General features: G+C 42.4%; 1 protein-coding gene across 1 annotated transcript in view; it reads left to right on the top strand.

The window, feature by feature from the left end:
• The window catches only part of bace1 (beta-secretase 1), a gene marked incomplete at both ends in the record, with an annotated part of 48,012 nt that extends 34,461 nt beyond the window's left edge, over positions 1 to 13,551 (top strand). Inside the window, 6 exon segments of the mRNA XM_079513892.1 lie at positions 1,459 to 1,596; positions 2,177 to 2,311; positions 6,365 to 6,466; positions 8,393 to 8,542; positions 12,656 to 12,827; positions 13,310 to 13,551. Coding sequence (XP_079370018.1) covers positions 1,459 to 1,596; positions 2,177 to 2,311; positions 6,365 to 6,466; positions 8,393 to 8,542; positions 12,656 to 12,827; positions 13,310 to 13,551 — 939 coding nt within the window.
• Positions 13,552 to 23,189: the final 9,638 nt, after the last annotated feature.

Here is a 23,189-nt window from a genome sequence, read left to right as displayed (position 1 = left end):
CAATTCTTCAGAACCTTTAAAGACATACAAAGCCTACTGGCTAATATTAGGTTAGGGGACTTACGTGGCCGCTTAAAACTGATATTAGGTTAGTGGACTTACGTGGCCAGTTAAAACTGATATTAGGTTAGGGGACTTACGTGGCCAGTTAAAACTGATATTAGGTTAGGGGACTTACGTGGCCAGTTAAAACTGATATGAGGTTAGGGGACTTACGTGGCCAGTTAAAACTGATATTAGGTTAGGGGACTTACGTGGCCGGTTAAAACTGATATTAGGTTAGGGGACTTACGTGGCCGGTTAAGACTGATATGAGGTTAGGGGACTTACGTGGCCAGTTAAAACTGATATTAGGTTAGGGGACTTACGTGGCCAGTTAAAACTCATATGAGGTTAGGGGACTTACGTGGCCGGTTAAAACTGATATGAGGTTAGGGGACTTACGTGGCCAGTTAAAACTGATATTAGGTTAGGGGACTTACGTGGCCGGTTAAGACTGATATTAGGTTAGGGGACTTACGTGGCCGGTTAAAACTGATATTAGGTTAGGGGACTTACGTGGCCGGTTAAGACTGATATGAGGTTAGGGGACTTACGTGGCCAGTTAAAACTGATATGAGGTTAGGGGACTTACGTGGCCGGTTAAAACTGATATTAGGTTAGGGGACTTACGTGGCCGGTTAAGACTGATATGAGGTTAGGGGACTTACGTGGCTGGTTAAGACTGAAGTTATGCTTAGGGTTAGAGTTAGTCGGACGTCTCCGTGTTTCCTAATCACAGCCAGTAGGCTCCCAGTATACATGCAGTAGGTCGATGAGGTCGTCTTGATAAGTAACCTACTGGTGATTATCGGTTGATTTTCATTAGAATCCGCTATCTGATGTTTTCAGTGATTACGCTAGAGGGCGTTCTTCGCCAACGTATGAATGATGCTTGGTCGCTAGGAGACGGATACAACCGGAAATTAACCGGAAGTCTTTTTTGTTTCCAGATTTCGTTTTTTGGTCAAAACAAGCTTTATTCAACGGCCCATATTATAACGAAAGAACCGACGATCGTGCTTACAATTTGTTTTCCCCCGGGTGAAAGAAAAGACGATCGTCAATCAACAAACACATTGATTGACAGGTATTAATTCAATAATTCTCCTGTCTGTCTGTTTCTCTGACTGTCTGCATCGGTGAGTCAGTATACTCACTGTGTGATTTAATCATACCTCCTATTGCTGTCGATCGGCTCTAGAGTGTTTTGGCTACGATTAACATCTGGTCCGTCGGTAAAAGTGCTCCGCTACTATGCACCGGGCGCTATGATTTAATGGATTAAATAACCCCAGGTTAATTAAAACCTGTCTCTGTAGCTATACTGTATCAATGTGTCGGTATGTGTTAATTAAAACTTAAAAGCTGTCTCCTTCTCTCCCCCTCTCTCTCTCTCTGTCTCTCTCTCCTCGGCAGCCTGATGAGAACTTGGAGCCGTTCTTTGACTCTCTGGTGCGCCAGACGCCCGTGCCCAACCTGTTCTCCCTGCAGCTGTGTGGCGCCGGCTTCAGCCAGAACGATACACTGGGAAGCGCCACGGTGGGGGGCAGCATGGTGAGAGGATGGCACCACACTCTGAAGAAAAGGGGAGATGATAAGAAAAGAACCCTTTACTCATTATGGTCAGGGGGTTCAGATTAGAGAGGAAAAGATTCACTTCCTTGCACTGGTTCTAAGGTTGGGACCAGGAACCGCCCAAGGGTTCCAAATGAACCCTTACTTTGAGAGCCCGTTAACCCATTTTGGCAGATCTACAAGATCTACAAGCTCATTGCACGGCACCGAGTGCCGCGCTACGAGCTTGTAGGTCTGCTATTTTTGAAAAATCGAAGAACGACTGACATAGAAACATAGCTTTTTCAGAAAACTGTCATTTTCAAACAGACATTTTTAGAATCTGATCTCAGGTCAAAATGGGTTAAGTGGGGTCCGGGGTTTTGAAAAGATCTGTTGTTTGGACTCCTGGTGATGACTGGATAATGAAAATTTAACCAACTTAGTTTATTTGTTATTTTTTTTTGCAAATAATTTATCAATAACTTTTATTGTGAGAACAAAAGTCCAGTAAACGGGCGGAGTCCGTCATTCGGTGTAGGCTAATCATTATCACGCCTCCTCCCTGCTGTGCTCTCAGATCATTGGAGGAGTGGACGAGTCACTCTACGTGGGGGAGCTGTGGTACACGCCCATCCGCAGGGAGTGGTACTATGAGGTCATCATTGTGCGCATCGAGGTCAACGGACAGGACCTCAACATGGACTGCAAAGAGGTAGCACGCCCTCTAGTTTATATTATCATTCTTTTTCCCCTCTGTGTTTTATCTTTCTTTCCTATTTCTCTCCATTCATGTTTTATTCTTTGACTTCTTTGTTTTTCTTGACCACTTTAAGTACATAATGTTATTGCGAACGCAGTGAGCATTTACTATGAGACCCAGCAGATCATGTCTGTGTGTCTGTGTGTCACGCTGTAACACCACCCGCCCACCACCAGAGGGCGCAGCTGTATCACACACAAAAACACAGACACACACATGCACGCACGCACACACACACGCACGCACACACACACACACACAAAACTTAACTTAAAAAAAACTTAACTTAAAAAAAAACTTAACTTAAAAAAAAAACTTAAAAAGGAAAAACTTTAAAAGGAAAAACTTAAAAAAAACTTAACTTAAAAACAAACTTAACTTAAAAAAAATCTTAAAAAACACAAAAAAAGAGAACTTAAAAAAAACCTTAAAAAATTACGTAATTTATTCTAATTGTTGTTTTTGCAATTTACGAGCTGCGTTCGCTTCCCGCGTTCGCGCGTCTTGTTTATATAACATCTAGATGCTATGTTCGTTGTTTACCCGGTTATCCTATACTTTCATAATGTACAAGAGACAGTTATTTAGATAGCATGTTGTTTCTAAAGACAGATGCTAGGTTCATTGTTTACTACTGTAAGCTTGGGCGATAGGACAATGTTTTCCTATCGGCCATCATCTGCCCCAAAATCGCTGATTGACGATATACTGTATTTGCGCTATAAGAGCAATAATGTGAGAAGAGCTGCCCAGTCCATTAAGCTCGAGTTATATTCAGCGCACAGCTCTCCACACTCTATGTGATTGTCTATGCTGTATCAAATATTAATGGACATCATTAACGACACACAGCCACCCCCCTGACAGAAAGGCCGGGATGATCGGTTCATTTTTCAAATACAGTTCTTATATGAAGCGACCTAAAATCCCTCTATGGGGATTTCAATGCAAATACAAAAATACATGAACCTGTGGACTGGCGCCCTCTACTGAAAGTGACATCAGACTTCGGTGCTCTATAACAGTATAACACCCATGTGTTTAATTTAGTTTTAGTCCTATTTAGTCATCTGAAATTGTTTAGTTTAGTCTAGTCTTAGTCGACTAAATATCAAAAACCTTTGTCTTTTAGTCTTAGTCACAAGTAAGACGCGTAAACGCGGGAAGCGAACAAAGCTGTTGTGGCAGTCTGACACACACACACACACACACACACACACACACACACACACACACAAACACACACACACAGACCTCTGTATCGTTCCAATTTCAGTTGCCCTCTGGTGGCGGGCGGGTGGTGTTACAGCGTGACACAGACAGACAGACAGACACACAGACAGACAGACAGTTTTGGCCAGCTTCTATAGTTAGTGCTCACTTCGTTCGTAATAATATTACATAATAATAATATCCAATAATATTACATAATAATATAATTGGAAAAGCTGCTTAATCTGTTCCACTCAAAAGACACTGCTGGGATTTGAACCCAGGATCTCCTGTTTACTAGACAGGCGCTTTAACCAACTAAGCCACAGCGCCCTATGGATGAGCAGGTTCCTCAAGACACCATATCACTTTAGTTTGACCTTTTGAAGTACAGTAGAGTAAACTGCTGTTGAAATATAACACACGTGATCTACGATTATGTTGCGTTTGAGCCCACGGACCGTCAATTTGATGACGTTTAGCCTATCGGCCTTCATCTGCCCCATAATCGCTGATTGACGATATACTGTATTTGCGCTATAAAAGCAATAATGTGAGAACAGCTGCCCAGTCCGTTAAGCTCCAGTTATATTCACCGCACAGCGGGGTGGTCGCGTGTCGAAAATTGCAGATCTACAAGCTCACAACGCTTATTGTTTCCCTGGTATCCTATAGTTTATTTAACCCATTTTGACCTGAGATCAGATTCTAAAAAAATGTCTTCTACATCCTAACAGTTTTCTGAAAAAGCTATGTTTCTATGTCAGTCTTTCTTCGATTTTTCAAAAATAGCAGACCTACAAGCTCGTAGCGCGCCACTCGGTGGCACGCTATGAGCTTTGTAGATATGCTATTTTTCAATAGCTAAAGCATAACATAATGCTAACACCAAAAGGGGTTCCCGCCCAAAATGGGTGGCACTCTCCACACTCTATGTGATTGTTTACCTCGTTGTTTATTGACTACAGTTCAATAAACACTTGCATTTGGCTCTGGACAAGAGCGTCTGCTAAATGCCTAACGTGTAACTATAAATCGTATGTATTGTTGTTGTGTCTCCAACTCTCCATCCACCCACTTTCATGACCCGGAAGATAATTTCCACATGCATTCATTTTTCCCATAGACGTTTCAGACAGTATTCATTTAAAGACCTGTAAACCTCGGACAAAGCTTTCTAATTAGGCCCCAAGAATTGTGTTTATTTCCATGATTTGTCAGGAGCCGATTTGGCTTTGTCCGAGACTTAAAGGAGAATTCCATGCTAGAAGGCTTTCTTACCTTTCTTTGTAGTCATTACGTCCCCACCAAAGAGGTCCAGGTGTTATTTTGTGCAAAAGCTCCTTATTGGCTATTTCCCCTACCATAAGCCCTCAATGAATTGCATTGCATTGAATGGGAATTGAATGGGGCTATGGGGTGTTGTGCTACGTAATTCGCTTATTTCCATCGCTCAAAATTATAATTTTTTTGTATATATAAGCGAATTAGCACAACACCCCATAGCCCCATTCAATTCCCATTCAATTCAATGCAATTCATTGAGTGCTTATAGTAGGGGAAATAGCCAATAAGGAGTTTTTGCACAAAAAAACACCTGGACCTCTTTGGTGGGGACGTAACGACAAAGAAAGGTAAAAAAGGTAAAAAAGCCTTCTAGCATGGAATTCAAATAAATACTTTCTGAAACGTCCATGGGAAAAAACAAATGGGAAATTATCTTCCGGGCCATTAAAAAGGGGGCGGGACTGCGACGCTCTATTGTGGACAGTGATAACAGTAACACCCATGTATTTCATTTAGCTTTAGTCCTATTTAGTCATATGAAATTGTTTAGTTTAGTCTAGTCTTAGTCGACTAAATATCAAAAACCTTTGTCTTTTAGTCTTAGTCATCAAAATGAACACTGCTTGATATATTCCAATTCAGAGATATCCAATAATATTATATAATAATATAATTGGAAAAGCTGCTTAATCTGTTCCACTCAAAAGACACTGCTGGGATTTGAACCCAGGATCTCCTGTTTACTAGACAGGCGCTTTAACCAACTAAGCCACAGCGCCTGTGGATGAGTAGGTTCCTCAAGACACCATATCACTTAGTTTGACCTTTTGAAGTACAGTAGAGTAAACTGCTGTTGAAATATAACACACATGATCTACGTTTATGTTGCGTTTGAGCCCACGGACCGTCAATTTGATGACATTTAGCCTCTCAGACCCAAAACAAAGATTTTGTCGACAATTCTATGCTGTATTGATGTTGGTACCATTAGGAGAGATAACAGGCAAACGTTGATCAAAATAACAATTCTTCTACATTCTCTAATTGTGTAGACCTCTTGTAAATCTGATGCGCATGATGTTTAACAATAATTTAACCCCTTGAGAGCATACAATGAAACCAAATGGACCCGACGGGTCGTTTGTTTCATTTTACGCTCTCAAGAGTTAAAGATCTATTAAGGGTCCATTTGGTTACCAACTCTCCATTATTTAGCTGCAGGGACCACCTGGAACCTCCTCAATGACTCTGAGGTCATCGACACTGTGCTCACTTCCTTCCTGGACTACAATTCCCATAATGCTTTGGTGCACTGCTCCTCCTTGTGGATAGGGGGAGGGCTGTCTTACTGAGACAACATGTAGTCCAGGAAGGAAGTGAGCCCAGTGTCGATGAGATCAGAGACACTGGGCTCACTGATAAAATCAAAAATACCATACCTGTTATTTCGTACAGTACAATGGACAGTGATAACAGTAATCAATACTCGTGTGTTATTTCGTACAGTATAACTATGATAAGAGCATCGTTGACAGCGGGACCACCAACCTGCGTCTGCCCAGGAAAGTGTTCCAGGCTGCCGTCAAGGCCATCGAGGCCGCCTCGTCGGTGAGTCTGTCTCTCTTCGCCGTACTAAATGAAGCAAGCTCCATACAGTAGACTCTACTGTATTATTATGATCCAATGACTTGAAACCTCTACTGAGTAGAGGTTTCAAGTCATTGGATCATAATAATAATACTATTTTTTTTGTCCCCTTTGGCTGGTGTTGTTTGTCACTGACTGTACATGATTGATTGATTGATTGTTTTTTTTCTTAACACGAGGCCTGCCAGGAACATAGACACGTAGAATATCGTACGGTGCCACACCCGGAAAAGCCGTTTTAACAGCGATGTATTATTTAATGCATGTTTTAATACGATCGTATTAAAAGCTACCGTTCATTAGCTCTGTTATGCTTCTGAGCCAATGGCCGCGGCCATTTTGAAGATGCGCGCGCATCCACTTACATTGCCTGCTCTGTTTTCAGACGGCTTTATCTCCAGAAGCGACATTGCAGGGGTCGCTTTGTCCCAGACAAGCGTTTTCAACGGCCTGTAGCAGGCGCTGTGATACTCACGGTCCACTTTTTCCACCACCGACCGAGAGAACAAGCACCAGCTTCGTCAACACACACGGAATGGTTTCATAGTAAAATGCGATTACGGATATTTGGCTCTTCAAAGTCACGCGCGGTAAAACCCTGGCAGGACACGGCGGAGGGATTGAATAATGGTAGCGGTCAAACGGTTAATTTAAGTGTCATGCTTCCAAGGAAGCCTAGCCCATACAGTATGTGACCAGATTGACTGAGGGGCTGCCATCGTGCAGCCTCCAGCTTTTCACCAGAGGAGAAAAACTGTTTTATTTTTTTATCCAAAATGAGTTATCCAAAAAGCTGCTTAATCTGTTGCACTCAAAAGGCACTGCTGGGATTTGAACCCAGGATCTCCTGTTTACTAGACAGGCGCTTTAACCAACTAAGCCACAGCGCCTGTGGATGAGCAGGTTCCTCAAGGCAGCATATCACTTAGTTTGACCTTTTGAAGTACAGTAGAGTAAACTGCTGTTGAAATATAACACACATGATCTACGTTTATGTTGCGTTTGAGCCCACGGACCGTCAATTTGATTTTGTCCACTTTTTCATTTTTTACATAAAACAATCAATCAAATTAAATAACAAACTAAGAACGCCCAAGCTTCATACATGGTAGATTATTACACAATTATAATTATGCAACATACAATTTGATTAAATACACCATTGGGCCTGCAACAGGAGAAAGGACATGGACCTAGAACTGCATGTTCTTGTGTTGTACTCCAGGCTCTAGAAACAGACTGTGCCGTCTTAAATACGTCATGATTAAATAACCACTCCGACTTCTGGCCATCGTCTTCCCAGAATAGCTCATGGGTTTTGTTGCTGCATTACATTTTGGAGATAAAGCCAGAGAGGCCAGACTGATGGTTTGGACACGTAGGCCTACAGAGGAGGGATAGTGAGTATATCAGTAGAAGGATGTTGAGGTTGGAACTTCCAGACAGGAGGCCTAGAGGAAGACCAAAGAGAAGCTTTATGGATGTAGTGAAAGAGGACATGAAGTTAGTTGGTGTGAGAGAAGAGGAGGCAGAGGACAGGGTTAAGATGGAGGCAGATGATTCGCTGTGGCGACCCCTGAAGGGAAAAGCCAAAAGGAAAAGAAGAATGGGGTACATTTGCACATACAGAATTAGAATCAACTTTATTGACACATTAGGCTACATTACAGGTGTAAAGAAGTTTTCTCTCTCTCTCTCCCTCTGGTCTGATGTCCTCTGTCTCCCTTGGTGTGTGTGTGTGTGTGTGTGTGTGTGTGTGTGTGTGTGTGTGTGTGTGTGTGTGTGTGTGTGTGTGTGTGTGTGTGTGTGTGTGTGTGTGCGTGAGTGCGTGCGTGCGTGCGTGCGTGCGTGCGTGCGTGCGTGCGTGCGTGCGTGCGGTCCTCTCAGACGGAGCAGTTTCCCTCGGGCTTCTGGCTCGGGGAGCAGCTGGTATGCTGGCAGGCTGGCACCACGCCCTGGCACATCTTCCCCGTCATCTCCCTCTACCTGATGAGCGAGAACCGCAACCAGTCCTTCAGGATCTCCATCCTGCCCCAGGTAACCCATAGGAACGATCTACTCCATTTACCCAGGAACTGTCTCCTCCATTTACCCAGGAACTATCTATTCCATTTACCCAGGAACTATCTACTCCATTATCTTGCAGGAACTATCTCCTCCATTTACCCAGGAACTATCTACTCCATTTACCCAGGAACTATCTCCTCCATTTACCCAGGAACTATCTCCTCCATTTACCCAGGAACTATCTACTCCATTTACCCAGGAACTATCTACTCCATTTACCCAGGAACTATCTACTCCATTTACCCAGGAACTATCTATACTCCATTTACCCAGGAACTATCTCCTCCATTTACCCAGGAACTATCTACTCCATTTACCCAGGAACTATCTCCTCCATTTACCCAGGAACTATCTCCTCCATTTACCCAGGAACTATCTCCTCCATTTACCCAGGAACTATCTACTCCATTTACCCAGGAACTATCTATTCCATTTACCCAGGAACTATCTACTCCATTTACCCAGGAACTATCTACTCCATTTACCCAGGAACTATCTACTCCATTTACCCAGGAACTATCTATACTCCATTTACCCAGGAACTATCTACTCCATTTACCCAGGAACTATCTCCTCCATTTACCCAGGAACTATCTACTCCATTTACCCAGGAACTATCTCCTCCATTTACCCAGGAACTATCTACTCCATTATCTTGCAGGAACTATCTACTCCATTATCTTGCAGGAACTATCTCCTCCATTTACCCAGGAACTATCTACTCCATTTACCCAGGAACTATCTCCTCCATTTACCCAGGAACTATCTCCTCCATTAACCCAGGAACTATCTCCTCCATTTACCCAGGAACTATCTCCTCCATTTACCCAGGAACTATCTACTCCATTTACCCAGGAACTATCTACTCCATTTACCCAGGAACTATCTCCTCCATTTACCCAGGAACTATCTCCTCCATTTACCCAGGAACTATCTCCTCCATTTACCCAGGAACTATCTCCTCCATTTACCCAGGAACTATCTACTCCATTTACCCAGGAACTATCTCCTCCATTTACCCAGGAACTATCTACTCCATTTACCCAGGAACTATCTACTCCATGTACCCAGGAACTATCTCCTCCATTTACCCAGGAACTATCTATTCCATTTACCCAGGAACGATCTACTCCATTTACCCAGGAACTGTCTCCTCCATTTACCCAGGAACTATCTATTCCATTTACCCAGGAACTATCTATTCCATTTACCCAGGAACTATCTACTCCATTATCTTGCAGGAACTATCTCCTCCATTTACCCAGGAACTATCTACTCCATTTACCCAGGAACTATCTCCTCCATTTACCCAGGAACTATCTACTCCATTTACCCAGGAACTATCTACTCCATTTACCCAGGAACTATCTACTCCATTTACCCAGGAACTATCTACTCCATTTACCCAGGAACTATCTATACTCCATTTACCCAGGAACTATCTCCTCCATTTACCCAGGAACTATCTACTCCATTTACCCAGGAACTATCTCCTCCATTTACCCAGGAACTATCTCCTCCATTTACCCAGGAACTATCTCCTCCATTTACCCAGGAACTATCTACTCCATTTACCCAGGAACTATCTATTCCATTTACCCAGGAACTATCTACTCCATTTACCCAGGAACTATCTACTCCATTTACCCAGGAACTATCTACTCCATTTACCCAGGAACTATCTCCTCCATTTACCCAGGAACTATCTATACTCCATTTACCCAGGAACTATCTACTCCATTTACCCAGGAACTATCTCCTCCATTTACCCAGGAACTATGTACTCCATTTACCCAGGAACTATCTCCTCCATTTACCCAGGAACTATCTACTCCATTATCTTGCAGGAACTATCTACTCCATTATCTTGCAGGAACTATCTCCTCCATTTACCCAGGAACTATCTACTCCATTTACCCAGGAACTATCTCCTCCATTTACCCAGGAACTATCTCCTCCATTTACCCAGGAACTATCTCCTCCATTTACCCAGGAACTATATCTCCTCCATTTACCCAGGAACTATCTCCTCCATTTACCCAGGAACTATCTACTCCATTTACCCAGGAACTATCTACTCCATTTACCCAGGAACTATCTCCTCCATTTACCCAGGAACTATCTCCTCCATTTACCCAGGAACTATCTACTCCATTTACCCAGGAACTATCTCCTCCATTTACCCAGGAACTATCTACTCCATTTACCCAGGAACTATCTCCTCCATTTACCCAGGAACTATCTCCTCCATTTACCCAGGAACTATCTATACTCCATTTACCCAGGAACTATCTACTCCATTATCTTGCAGGAACTATCTCCTCCATTTACCCAGGAACTATCTATTCCATTTACCCAGGAACTATCTACTCCATTATCTTGCAGGAACTATCTCCTCCATTTACCCAGGAACTATCTATTCCATTTACCCAGGAACTATCTACTCCATTTACCCAGGAACTATCTACTCCATTTACCCAGGAACTATCTACTCCATTTACCCAGGAACTATCTACTCCATTTACCCAGGAACTATCTACTCCATTTACCCAGGAACTATCTACTCCATTTACCCAGGAACTATCTACTCCATTTACCCTGCAGGAACTATGTACTCGATTAGGGGATATTAGACTTTTATTATCAAAATGAACACTGCTTGATATATTCCCATTCAGAGATATCCAATAATATTATATAATAATATAATTGGAAAAGCTGCTTAATCTGTTCCACTCAAAAGACACTGCTGGGATTTGAACCCAGGATCTCCTGTTTACTAGAAAGGCGCTTTAACCAACTAAGCCACAGCGCCCTGTGGATGAGCAGGTTCCTCAAGACACCATATCGTCTTAGTTTGACCTTTTGAAGTACAGTAGAGTAACCTGCTGTTGAAATATAACACACATGACCGATTAGGGGATATTAGACTTTTATGTCATCAGGCTCAGCCTGACAAATAAACTCTTTCTGAATTTGTTTTTGATTTCATGCCACATTGATTTTATTTTATGTATTTATTTATGTTTTGAAATAATAGTAATTAACTCTTTGGAAGCCATGCCCGAGATCCCGAGGTTAAGTTAATAATGCACAGGTAGCCGGGGACGAGATCCCGAGATTTGATAAATTAAAAAGAAAAAGTTTAAAAAAATATTATTTACCTTATTTTAGCTTCTTCGCTAGCCACCTATAGCGTCCATGTAAGGAACAGCCAAAATCCCCGCGCGCACGCCGTCTTTAGTGACAATATGGCTCATGATGGGATGAAATACCATGATTGAAGCCTAATAGAACGTTAATTAGAGCCCCCTCTAAACAAAACAATGATCGTATCGCTAGTACGCCTCTGTGAGCCTCAGTAGACCAGGGGGTATGAGTACGTCCGGTTTCAGACAGAACAACAAGAGCTCTTCTTCTCTGCTCATGTTGCACATTTAGCTGGCACCCGGCACCTACCGCCCCCTATGGGAACGGGCCATACAAATGTGTCCGTGACCCACAAATTGGTCCCGGCCTACTGTTTCAGGAACCGGTGTCATAGAGGCCAAGTTCTTTTCTCTCTCAAAATTGTTATCCCACTATCTGGTAACCCCATTTTTTCACCCAGGGTCAATTATCGAACGTAATCCTGAGCGCTACACTCCCTCTGCCAACCTGGGGAGAGCAACGGGCTGCCCTCATGCTTCCTTCACTGCATGAGGAGTCCAAAGCCGCTTCTTTTCACCTGAAAAAGGTGAAAAGAAGTTGGACGTAGCGCGTGGAAGGAGCACGTTATTCCAACCAGTTCCTTTCCCCTCCATCAGGTACCCCGGCTGGCCAGGCGGAGGCAGTTTAGAGACCAGGATGTTTTTTGTGAGGGTAGGACTAAGTTCTAAAGCCGCTTCTTATATATCACCTGACAGGGAGGAGTTTCTCCCGGTTGGACGTAGCGTGTGGAAGGAACACAATATTCCAACCAGTTCCTTTCCCCCTCCATCAGGCTGGCCAGGGGGGAGGCAGTAGGCCTATAGAGACCAGGATTCTGCATGTTTTTTGTGAGTGTAGGACTAAATTCTAAACCTCTGTGCCCCCCCCATGCAGCAGTACCTGCGTCCAGTAGAGGACGTAGCGTCGGCCCAGGAGGACTGCTACAAGTTCGCCGTGTCTCAGTCGAGCACCGGAACCGTCATGGGAGCCGTCATCATGGAGGGCTTCTACGTGGTGTTCGACCGACAGCGGAGACGCATCGGCTTCGCCGTCAGCACCTGTCACGGTGAGGGGGGAGGGGCGTCAGGCCCTGTCACGGTGAGGGGGAGGGGCGTCAGCACCTGTCACGCTTTTTCCAGCCGGGGCGAAGATACCAGGCGGCTGTCCGCTTCGTTCGCGTTGTGCCTGTTCACACAACTTCTCGTCTTTGCATTGACTTTGTATGTAATCGCGCCGCTCTAACTACTCAGGTCTGAACGCACCTTAACCCATTCTGGGCGGGAACCCATTTTGGTGTTTTAAGCATTATGTTAATTATACTTTAGCTATTGAAAAATAGCAGATCTACAAGCTTGTAGGTCTGCTATTTTCAGATGGGGGTCCGCGGCAGATAAAATACAGATACAAATACAGAAAATTCTGGGGGTCCTTGACATGAAATAGTTTGAGATCCACTGACATAGAAACATAGGTTTTTCAGAAAACTGTCAGGATTTAGAAGACATTTGTAGAATCCTCAGGGTCTAACAAACCTCTGTCTCTGTCCAGTGCACGATGAGTTCCGCACGGCGTCAGTGGAGGGTCCGTTCCACGGCGGCATCGACCTGGAGGACTGCGGCTACAACGTGCCGCAGACGGACGAGTCCACGCTGATGACCATCGCCTACATCATGGCGGGCATCTGCGCCCTCTTCATGCTGCCCCTCTGCCTCATGGTGTGCCAGTGGCGCTGCGCCCGCTGCCTGCGCCCGCACGGCGACTTCGCCGACGACATCTCCCTGCTCAAGTGACCCCCTCCACCCGCCAGCCAGCACGGGACGGACAGACGCACAGACAGACGGATGGATGGGCGGGGAGGTGACGAAGTGGAAAATAAAGGGGGCTGCGTGGGGGTGGTTAAGGTGGGGGGGAGGTTAATCGCTGCACCATAATGCAGTGGTTCTCAAAGTGGGTGATACTGGGCATATACTGTCTCCCCCTGGCCAGCCGGGGGCAGCTGATGGAGGGGGAAAGGAACTGGTTGGAATAACGTGTTCCTTCCACAAGATAAAAAAATAAAAATAAATAAATAAACATGAATGAAATTCTACCATTACATAGGGTAAAACTGCTGTACACTTATGATGCACTGTGTCTCAACCTGGGACACTCAAGGCGGTTCCAGGGGGTCCCCAGCAAGATGATTTAGAGCAGTACTATACAGTGGGGTCCCATATCTTTGTTCCTCAATCTCAAAATGGTCTCTATGGGTCCCCAGAGGTACCTCTGTTAGACACACCCACAGACACACCCCCATATTCTCAGCCACACCCACAGGTTTATTTTAATATGTGGAGTGGCTATTCAACCACCGGGTGGCTTCGACCCATATTCTCAAACCTTTTTCATTTAGCTGTAGATCTGAAAGCGTTTTGTGCCAGCGACCCCACTTCAATTGAGAACCACTGGTTTAAAGTCAGGAACCAAAATGGATCCTTGTTGTGGGTCTGTAAATCTGACCGTGCATGGGGTACAGTTTGCACCTTCCCTTACCCCTTGGGCTCCATTTCCGTCACCTTATCCCTAACCCATTTAGGTCTGACGTAGAAATAAAAAAAAACGTTCGCTCTGAAAGAATATATATTCAAAGATTTGTGCCGCATTTTTATGATTTTTCAAAAAATAGCAGACCTACAAGTTCATAGCACGCCACTCGGTGGCGCGCTATGAGCTTGTAGATCTGCTATTTTTCAATAACTAAAGCATAACATAATGCTTAGTTAAAACACCAAAAGGAGTTCCAGCCCAAAATGGGCTAAACTTCTTTGCCTTTTTTACTATTTTGAAAAACATTTTTGAATAGTTCAGCTAGCCAATCTACATTGACACATTGGCCATTTTAACTATTCAAAAATGTTTTGCAAAATAGGAAGAAAAAAAAGGCAAAGAAGTTTAGGGATAAGGGGTTTAGCGGTGACGAAAATGGAGCCCCCAATTGTCTCTAAACGTATTTGCCTTTTTTGTTCTTTTTTTTCTTTTTACTATTTTTAAGATAGTTCAAATAGTCGATCTACAAGTTCACAATGTGTCGATGTAGATCGGCTAGTTGAACTATTTTAAAATCTTTGTCAAAATAGTAAAAAACAATTATTAGAAAAATAAGTTTAGGGATGAGAGGCAAGATATAGGGCCCCATACTGTATGTGTTAGGAGGGAAAAAGGATAAAGCCACACCTTTTTGGGTTTAAATTGTCTATAATATTACAGGACTCAGATTGCTTTGATGGCGCATGTTAATGAGGCTAAATGTACGTGTAAAATGTTTGCGCGCCCTGCACGCGCGTGTGTGTGTGTGTGTGTGTGTGTGTGTGTGTGTGTGTTCATGTTTGTGTGATGATTGTATGAATATGTGTATGTTTGGGGGGGGGGGGGGGGGGGGGGGGGGACGTGCCAGTGGTGGATGAAGTACTCAATTATCTTTTACTTAAAGCAAAAGTAGCAGTACCTCAAAATACTCATTCATTCATATTTAGTCGAGTAAAAGTGCAAAAGTATTGCCGGAAAAATATACCCGCAGTACCAAAGTATAAAAGTGCTCAAATGTTTCAAACTTCTTCTTTTTTTCATATTTTTTTCAATGCAGATCTACAAGCTCACAAGCAGTGCAAGTCATGTTGTGGACTTGTAGATAGGCTGATTTCTAATGGCCGAAATAGATAACAATAATAACAGGACTTAATTGGATAATGTATGTTTTGTTATAACGTACACAAAGTAAGTTTTCAAATAATTGTAGTGGAAAGTACAATATTTGCCTCATGTAGTGGAGTAGACGTCTTAAGTATTGACCCATTCATTGGACATGCTCAGGTAAAGTAAAAGTACCTCTAAATTGAACAGTATTTTGGGTAAATGTACTTTACTTTAGTTACTTTCCACCATTCCACATGCACTGAACACACTGTCTGTAGGAAGATTATGTGAATCAGATTATTGATTATGAATACGTTTGAAATCACAAATTATGTTACATTTTATACCAGCAATTCACAAGGGTAAGCGGAAGAGTGGACACCTAAACTCTGTGCCTCAATGTTAAAACTGATATTCTTTATAAAATGAAAAATATATAATCATTTGAAAATGGTTTTGAAGTAATGTAAAGTACACATGATTTGAACAAGCTTGAACTTTTGACTTTTTAACCCATTTGAGACCTGAGGGCGATTCTACAAAATGTCTTCAAAATGCCCTCATACGTTCTCATGTCAAGCGCCCCCGAAATGACCCTCATCTCAAAATAATTGTGTACTGTTTGGGGAAAAAGTGCTTTAAAGGAGCATTCAGTGATTTGGGTGATTTGGAAAACCACCCAGTCCGCCCCGGTAACAAAATGTGCACATGCACGCTCTACAGTGGGGGGAAGTGCAACAGGCCAACAGCATGTGCACCAAGGCCCGCCCCCATTCGATCATAATTGGAGGAAGGCCCCTCTCATCCTGATTGGTTGAAGGCTTTGCCACCCGCCACCAAAACTGAAACTAGGGTTTTTTGACCCCAGGGGCTCACTGGGGACAGGGAGGAACTCCTTATATGGTCAGCACACTCTATAGTAGGGAGGATTATCCAGAAGAAAAAAAAAAGTGATATTTGAATTAAGTCAAATCACTGAATATACCTTAAAATTAAATTGCTTAAATTGCTTTCCCAAATTAATTTGTTATCATTATTTTCCTTTTTGGAATAAATATCCGGTTTAACGTTGAGGTGCCCACATTGTTTATCTGCCCACTCTCCATTTATCCTTCACAAGAAGCAAGGCTAAATAAACTAATTTGATCCGTTATCAGATAAACTAAATATAATAGCATTTATGATATAAGAGCAGTTTTATGTAATTGATGCAAAAACAAACACACACACACACTACTGAATACAAACGAGATGTCACTTTTTATTGTTTTATCGATGGCTTCAATGTGTCTACTGTATACTGTACATATTATGACTGGTGCAATGAACCGCTGTATGCACTAAGCTGTGCGGTGCACCATATGCACTGCTGTACGCACGCACACACACACACACACACGTGCGCACGCACAGACACACGCACAAACGCACGCACACACACACACACACACACAGCTTTAAACTGCTGCATCATCTGATGATTTTAACACTTCATAGGGCTACTCACACACACACACACATTGTATTACTATACAGTACTTGTGAGGACATCAATATTTTAGGACAGACATTTTATGAATGCCATTTTTGTTTTTTTTGGCTACACCGTCTGGAAATACCTGATCTACAAGCTCACAACACGCCGCAGCATGACACGTTGTTGAGCTTGTAGGTCAGCTATTTTCGATGTACGGCACCCGCACGCATAACTAAGTGTAAATTAGGCAGAATTCCAAACCTATATAGCCTCAAAATGCCACCTGAGGCAACACCTGAGATCACCACAGTCTACCGCTTTTAAAAATGGACTGAAAAAAACAACATTTTACAAAGTGTTTCCTAAGGTTTCTCAGGCCCGTTTTCCCCCCTTCTCCGCCTTGATATTACCTAGTTTATAATTTATTTATAATATAAAAAATATATATTAATTTAGCCCCACTCGGGTCCCATGTAGTTGCTTGGTTGCATTTGCTGTTTTTATACCTTTTTTAAACATTGTTTATTATTAATATTATCATTTGTTCCTCACAAGTATAGAGTATCAAAGTCCTGATGCCACTCCGCTCATCCCCTGGAACGCGAAAGTATAGTCTCCATGGAGAATAACATTGGGTCATCTTAGAATCGTCTCGTAGAAGAATTGTGGTCCAAAGATATTGTCAGGGAGGTGTCTCTGCAGGCTATATCGTTTACGATAGTCTGTTTCTGGCGAGAATGTAACTAATTCGGCGGTGGTAACATTACCTTTTTCAGCAGTTGATGTTTCATAATACGACTCACCTCTGGAACACAATTCTTATTTGATGCGATTAAAACAAAAACAAAGTTTATTGGAATTCAGAATGGGGGGGGGGGGGGGGGGACAACCCAATTAGGATGTGTAAAATACGTCAGACTTTGGCGCTCTATACTAGTAATACAGATAATCAGCCTATATGTCACTATAGTGGGGACCATCTGTATACAGAGATGGAGGAACCAGCCCAATATAATATAATAATACATATAAAATAATATCAACATGAAAGAACACCATGTATCATATCTATGAGTGACATCTATTCTGTTCTCACTGCAAAAACTGTAAAGAAATGAACTCAATACTGTATATTTCTGTCAGGGACTGAACTGACAGTATCTGATGAAACAATAAAGTATCTATTGTACCTGCAAGCATGCACTCTTCTTTGGGTACACATCTGCAAGACAGATACAGTACACTCCTACTGTCTGTATGTCTGTGTCATGAATCTGGATTGGAAGTTGAACAGGATTATGTAAAGGTACGGTATCGCAAGTCACATTTTTGGTTATGAAGTTAAAGCTCTGTATTCTAATAGAAATCATTCAGTGTTTGTTCAGTAACAGTGTTAAATAGCTCTTCTAATAGACACTACAATATAAAGCATGGGTTTTCAACAGGTGGTCCGTGGACCACTGGTGGTCCGTGAAGGTGTTGCATGTGGTCCCTGACCATGCATTTAGTAGGAAAGTGAAGATTCGTATTTGAATTTATTGTATTGACCACAAGTTGAGAAACAATGCAGTAAATGATCTGGTGACAAATGATGACGCGTCGATGTTGTCAGTTACTGGGAAGTCGGATGTCAAGAACTTCCACAGAAAAGTGAGTTAGAATCTCAAGGGAAACCGTACCAGATTGCCTGGTTGAGTCACCATTATAAGGAAAAGTGTCTGCTTACTCATAGTCCCCCCTGTTCCTAGTGTTTCCTTGCTAGTATACATTGTGATATGTTGTGTGTCTCATGTCCTAAAGACTTTGTTTGAACCGACCTGCTCTGCCTCTGCCTCATCCTGCGTTTGGATCTTAAATTCTATCCTGACTAGAACTGTGACAGATGAGCGGTTTCTGCTCACAGCAATTATAATATTGAACATACAATACACCAGTGACTAGTTGCAAGGAGTTGCTACTGGTGTGGTTTGGGCTTAAAACACACATGAAAGGACATTCAATAACATGTTGGACTTGGAAGTGAAGATCTCTGGAGTCCACTAACCCACTAGTGGGGTCGTATCTGAGAGCAAAGGTCCATTTCTCAGTGGATTTATCATCTATGAAGGTTAAAAAACAAATTGAGCCCCCATGAAAAATCGCAAAAAAATGCGGGGAAAATTCATGAGAGCCCCAAACCCATATGGCCACCATCAACAACCTGTTAAGGAACAATAAGGCAAAACTTCCTAAATTTCATTCTGCTTTAAGTAGCATGTGACATGTCAAACTAGGGGGTTTTCATGATTCTGAATCCATTCCAAGCATTCGTTTTGCACAAAAACACTCCTTGGGCTAAAAACAGCCATTGCCGTCATCACATGTGATGAGGTCAGCACATTTGAGCACATTTGGGCAAGTGGCTATATGGCCGTTTTTAGCCCAAGGAGTGTTTTTTGTGCAAAACTAATGCTTTGAATGGATTCAGAATCATGGAAACCCCCTAGTTTGATACGGCACATGCTACTGAAAGCAGAATGAATTTGAGGTCATTTTGCCTTATTGTGCCATAACAGGTTTTTGATGGTGGCCATATGGGTTAGGGGCTCTCATGAATTTTCCCCGCATTTTTGCGATTTACATGTGGGGGCTCAATTTGTTTTGTAACCTTCATATATGATATATCCACTGAGAAACAGACCTTTGCTCTCCGCGGTCACAGAAGTATCAGATACGACCGACCCCACTAAACCTGCTCCTACCAATATCAACCAACTGTACATGTCACAAACATTGTCTGCACAAATCAGGTTGATGTCAGATGTTCTTGCGCGTTCTATTTAGACAAGCACATCCACAAAAACATGCAGAGTGAGTGAGGACTGATTTTTTTAGGTAGGTTTTTAGGAGGTAAAGCAGAAAATGTATTTCGTGTTCACAAGCTTCTTTTGCCTGTTTTTATGATTCACTATATTTATCAGACCACCAAAATGTCAGCCCCGTTGCCCCCATACACATCTTTGTGAGTGTTTGGCCAGAGGACATGAAAAGCCACTGAGTCTAAATAATCAAATAGAGATGTGTGTAATGTATACTGAAATGCAAAACAAACAAAAACAAGATGGTGGACAATGTTTTGTGCCCCTTGCTGTCAACTGATGTCAACTTCATGTAAAGCAAGCAATGAAAAGCTAATTATGCATGCGCATAATAAACATTAAGCCATTGAGAACCTATAAAACCACTTTATTCGGAACATTATTATTACTGTACATTCATGTGACCACATATCTTCAAACCAATGTGCTTTTTGAGTGGTGTAAACCACTCCTACAACTGGCTTTGTTGTGCAGAAAAAATGAGCATGGTTGCTATGTTCACCCTGTTCACCCGGGTGTGATTTCATTATGTCAGAGCTGATTTCATTACGTCAGAGCTGATCATGCTATATAATACCTTACACCACTCAGTTCACACGGGTGTGATTTTTTAATACATAAGTGATAGTGTGCATTAAAATACTGAACACACTTGAAAATGTGTGTAGTAGCGTTTGTAAGTAGGTTACGTTTACGGTTATGTTTTTAGCCTACTAATCAAAACCAACACCTTTTCGGCTTCAGCAGGCCTGTGGATACTGCAATGCAAAACTCTTTTGCAAGTGAGATTTCACGTTGTGTTGATGATGATGGATGAACATGACAACTGTCAGAATATGAGATTTTAACTATTTGCATTTCCAGCCACCAAAGAACATACATGTTCCCATCATGTACAGCTGGTACACTACATGTGTGGGCAGCAGAGCACACAGACAAGACCACTCCACAGGGCAAAAAGGTCTGATATTGCAATAAATATGTGTTTTTGAGTAATATTATGTTGTTGATTATTATGTTGTAGATGTCTTTTGATTAGAACTTTTGTTGTGGTGGTATTTCCATTAGTATTTTGTTTTAGAGGCGTTTTGATTAGTATTATGTTGTGAGGTGTTTTACTATTCAAAGTGTATATTAATTGTCACAATGTTCCTCTTTCTGTCTGTTTATTATGTGTCTGTTTATTTGTCTGTCTCTCATAAAACCTTTATTGAGAAAAGACAGAGCACATTCAAAAGCTGCCAGGAAGATGCTTCAAGACGCTTCAAACGAGTCCTCCAGCTACAGCAACGCTGACATTGTAAAAATCACCAGCACAACAATCAACCTGGTCCTGGGAGTCCCCATGAACAGCTGGGTTCTGTGGCTGGTATTAACCGGACCAGCTGGAACAATGGCCTCCGAGTTCTTCACACTCGACCTGAGTGTATGTGACATCATATTCAGCTTGTTATGTCTTCCAGCTGTTGTCATGCAAATTCGCCTGTTTGAAACATCCGCTAATAGTTTCCTGTTCACCGGGCGTCCGCTCTTCCAGTGCTGTATCTGCGTAGAGAGGTTCATGGCAGTGGTTCACCCGGTGCTCTTCCTCAAGTACAAACCCCTCAGGTACAGGGTGGCTTGCTCTGTGGTGGCCTGGCTGGTCATCATTGGGACCACACTGTTATATGGTCTATTAGAATACTACTACAACAGGGTTTTGACTTATGTTTATTTGGGTGAATGCCTATTTTTCATGTCAGTGATGCTGTTGTGCAGCCTGGCCGTTCTCAGGGCTCTGAAGCAGCCCATGCCGGGGGAGACGGGGAGGGAGAGGGACAACAGCATGAAGAGGAGAGCCTTCATTATCATCTGCCTGATCATGGTGTCATTTGTGGGAACTTTCTTTATTTGGTGCATTCTTCTAATTTTGTCCGGACAAAAACTCTGGCGGCCTGCACCAGACTTAGTTGAAGCACTTGTAGCTGCATGTATGTTCATCACTGTGGTCAGTGGGTTGCTTCAGCCTCTGCTGTACCTCTGCCGAAAGACTGGCAAACTGCCCTGTGTTAAACTAGACGATACATAGAGAATCACACAGTTAACTCCCAACATGTGTACTGTATATTAATTCATCAAGTATAGGCTACAGAGTGCCTAGGCCTACTAGTAGAAAATGTCCCTATTTAAAGTTACCCACACCACAATATTAACAACTATATGAATAACTATATTATGCTAATGTATACTCTTCTTTTCATCTCATCATGCTGTTTCTTGTCTTATTCTGCTGCCATTTTATTTTATTTTTATTTTGTTAAAGTACTTTGTAACTTTGTTTTACAAAGGGCTCTAGTCTATGAATGGATTTGAATATTGTTGCATTGGATAGTAAAAATATATACCGGTAATCCACATTATTGTCATTGTGAACACTTGTAGACGTACATCCATTTGATTGTGTTGTTTCTGTTCCAGTGTAAGTAAAGTGGCTACTTGCTATAGCCTCTTAATATTATTGTCTTCATCATTGCCATGTTTTACTCTCATTTTAATGACTCATATACGTTTGCTGCTACAAACTACAGGAACATGCTTGAATCTCTCTCTCTCCCTCCCTCCCTCCCTCCCTCCTCTGCACTCTCTCTGGTTTGCATTGCCTCATCATGTAAAACACATTTTCTAATATTACTCCTTCAGATTTTATCCAAATTTCACGCAAATCGGTACACATGCTCTCCATAGTCATGTGATCAAGACGCGTTTGTTTGATTTCTCATAATCCACCTTCATTAACTACGATTGGCTTCTAAAGCTTTCAGGAGTAGCCCGCTTTGTACCCTTTTTGTACAAATTGCCACAACTACTCAACGCAGCGTCCGATTGCGGTGAAACTGTGCATGCATATTTCCACTATGCTGAGGAAGAAATGCCACTTGACAGTTTTCAAATCAGCCTCATGGTGGCGCTACAACAGGCCAAGTCGCGTCACACACACACACACACACACACACACACACACACACACACACACACACACACACACACACACACACACACACACACACACACACACACACACACACACACGCACACACACACAAACCATGATTATATTACTCCTAAACATTTTGCCAAACATCACACATAGTACTCCTATCCTCCTGGTGGAGACCTGTGCCCAGAAGGGCACTTTTTCTAGTTCTTTTCTTTTTTTTTCAAACCCCCTCTATGAGGATTTCCTGTTTTTTTGTACGTCTCTAAATGTTATGATGAATTGAACATGGTGGACCCTCTATTGTAAATAAGTGTAATGCTTTATGGTGTCGCCCACAGTTAACAGTTTTGTATTGAGTTGTGCTTGAAATGTACTGTAATTCTCCAGACTGTTAATAAATACTTCAATCAATCAATCAATCAATCAATCAATCAATCAATCAAT

The sequence above is a fragment of the Electrona antarctica genome (assembly GCF_951216825.1).
Source record: "Electrona antarctica genome assembly, chromosome: 11".
NCBI lineage: Eukaryota > Metazoa > Chordata > Actinopteri > Myctophiformes > Myctophidae > Electrona > Electrona antarctica.
Note: the sequence above shows the minus strand (reverse complement) of the source record. Positions and strands in the feature narration are given on the sequence as shown.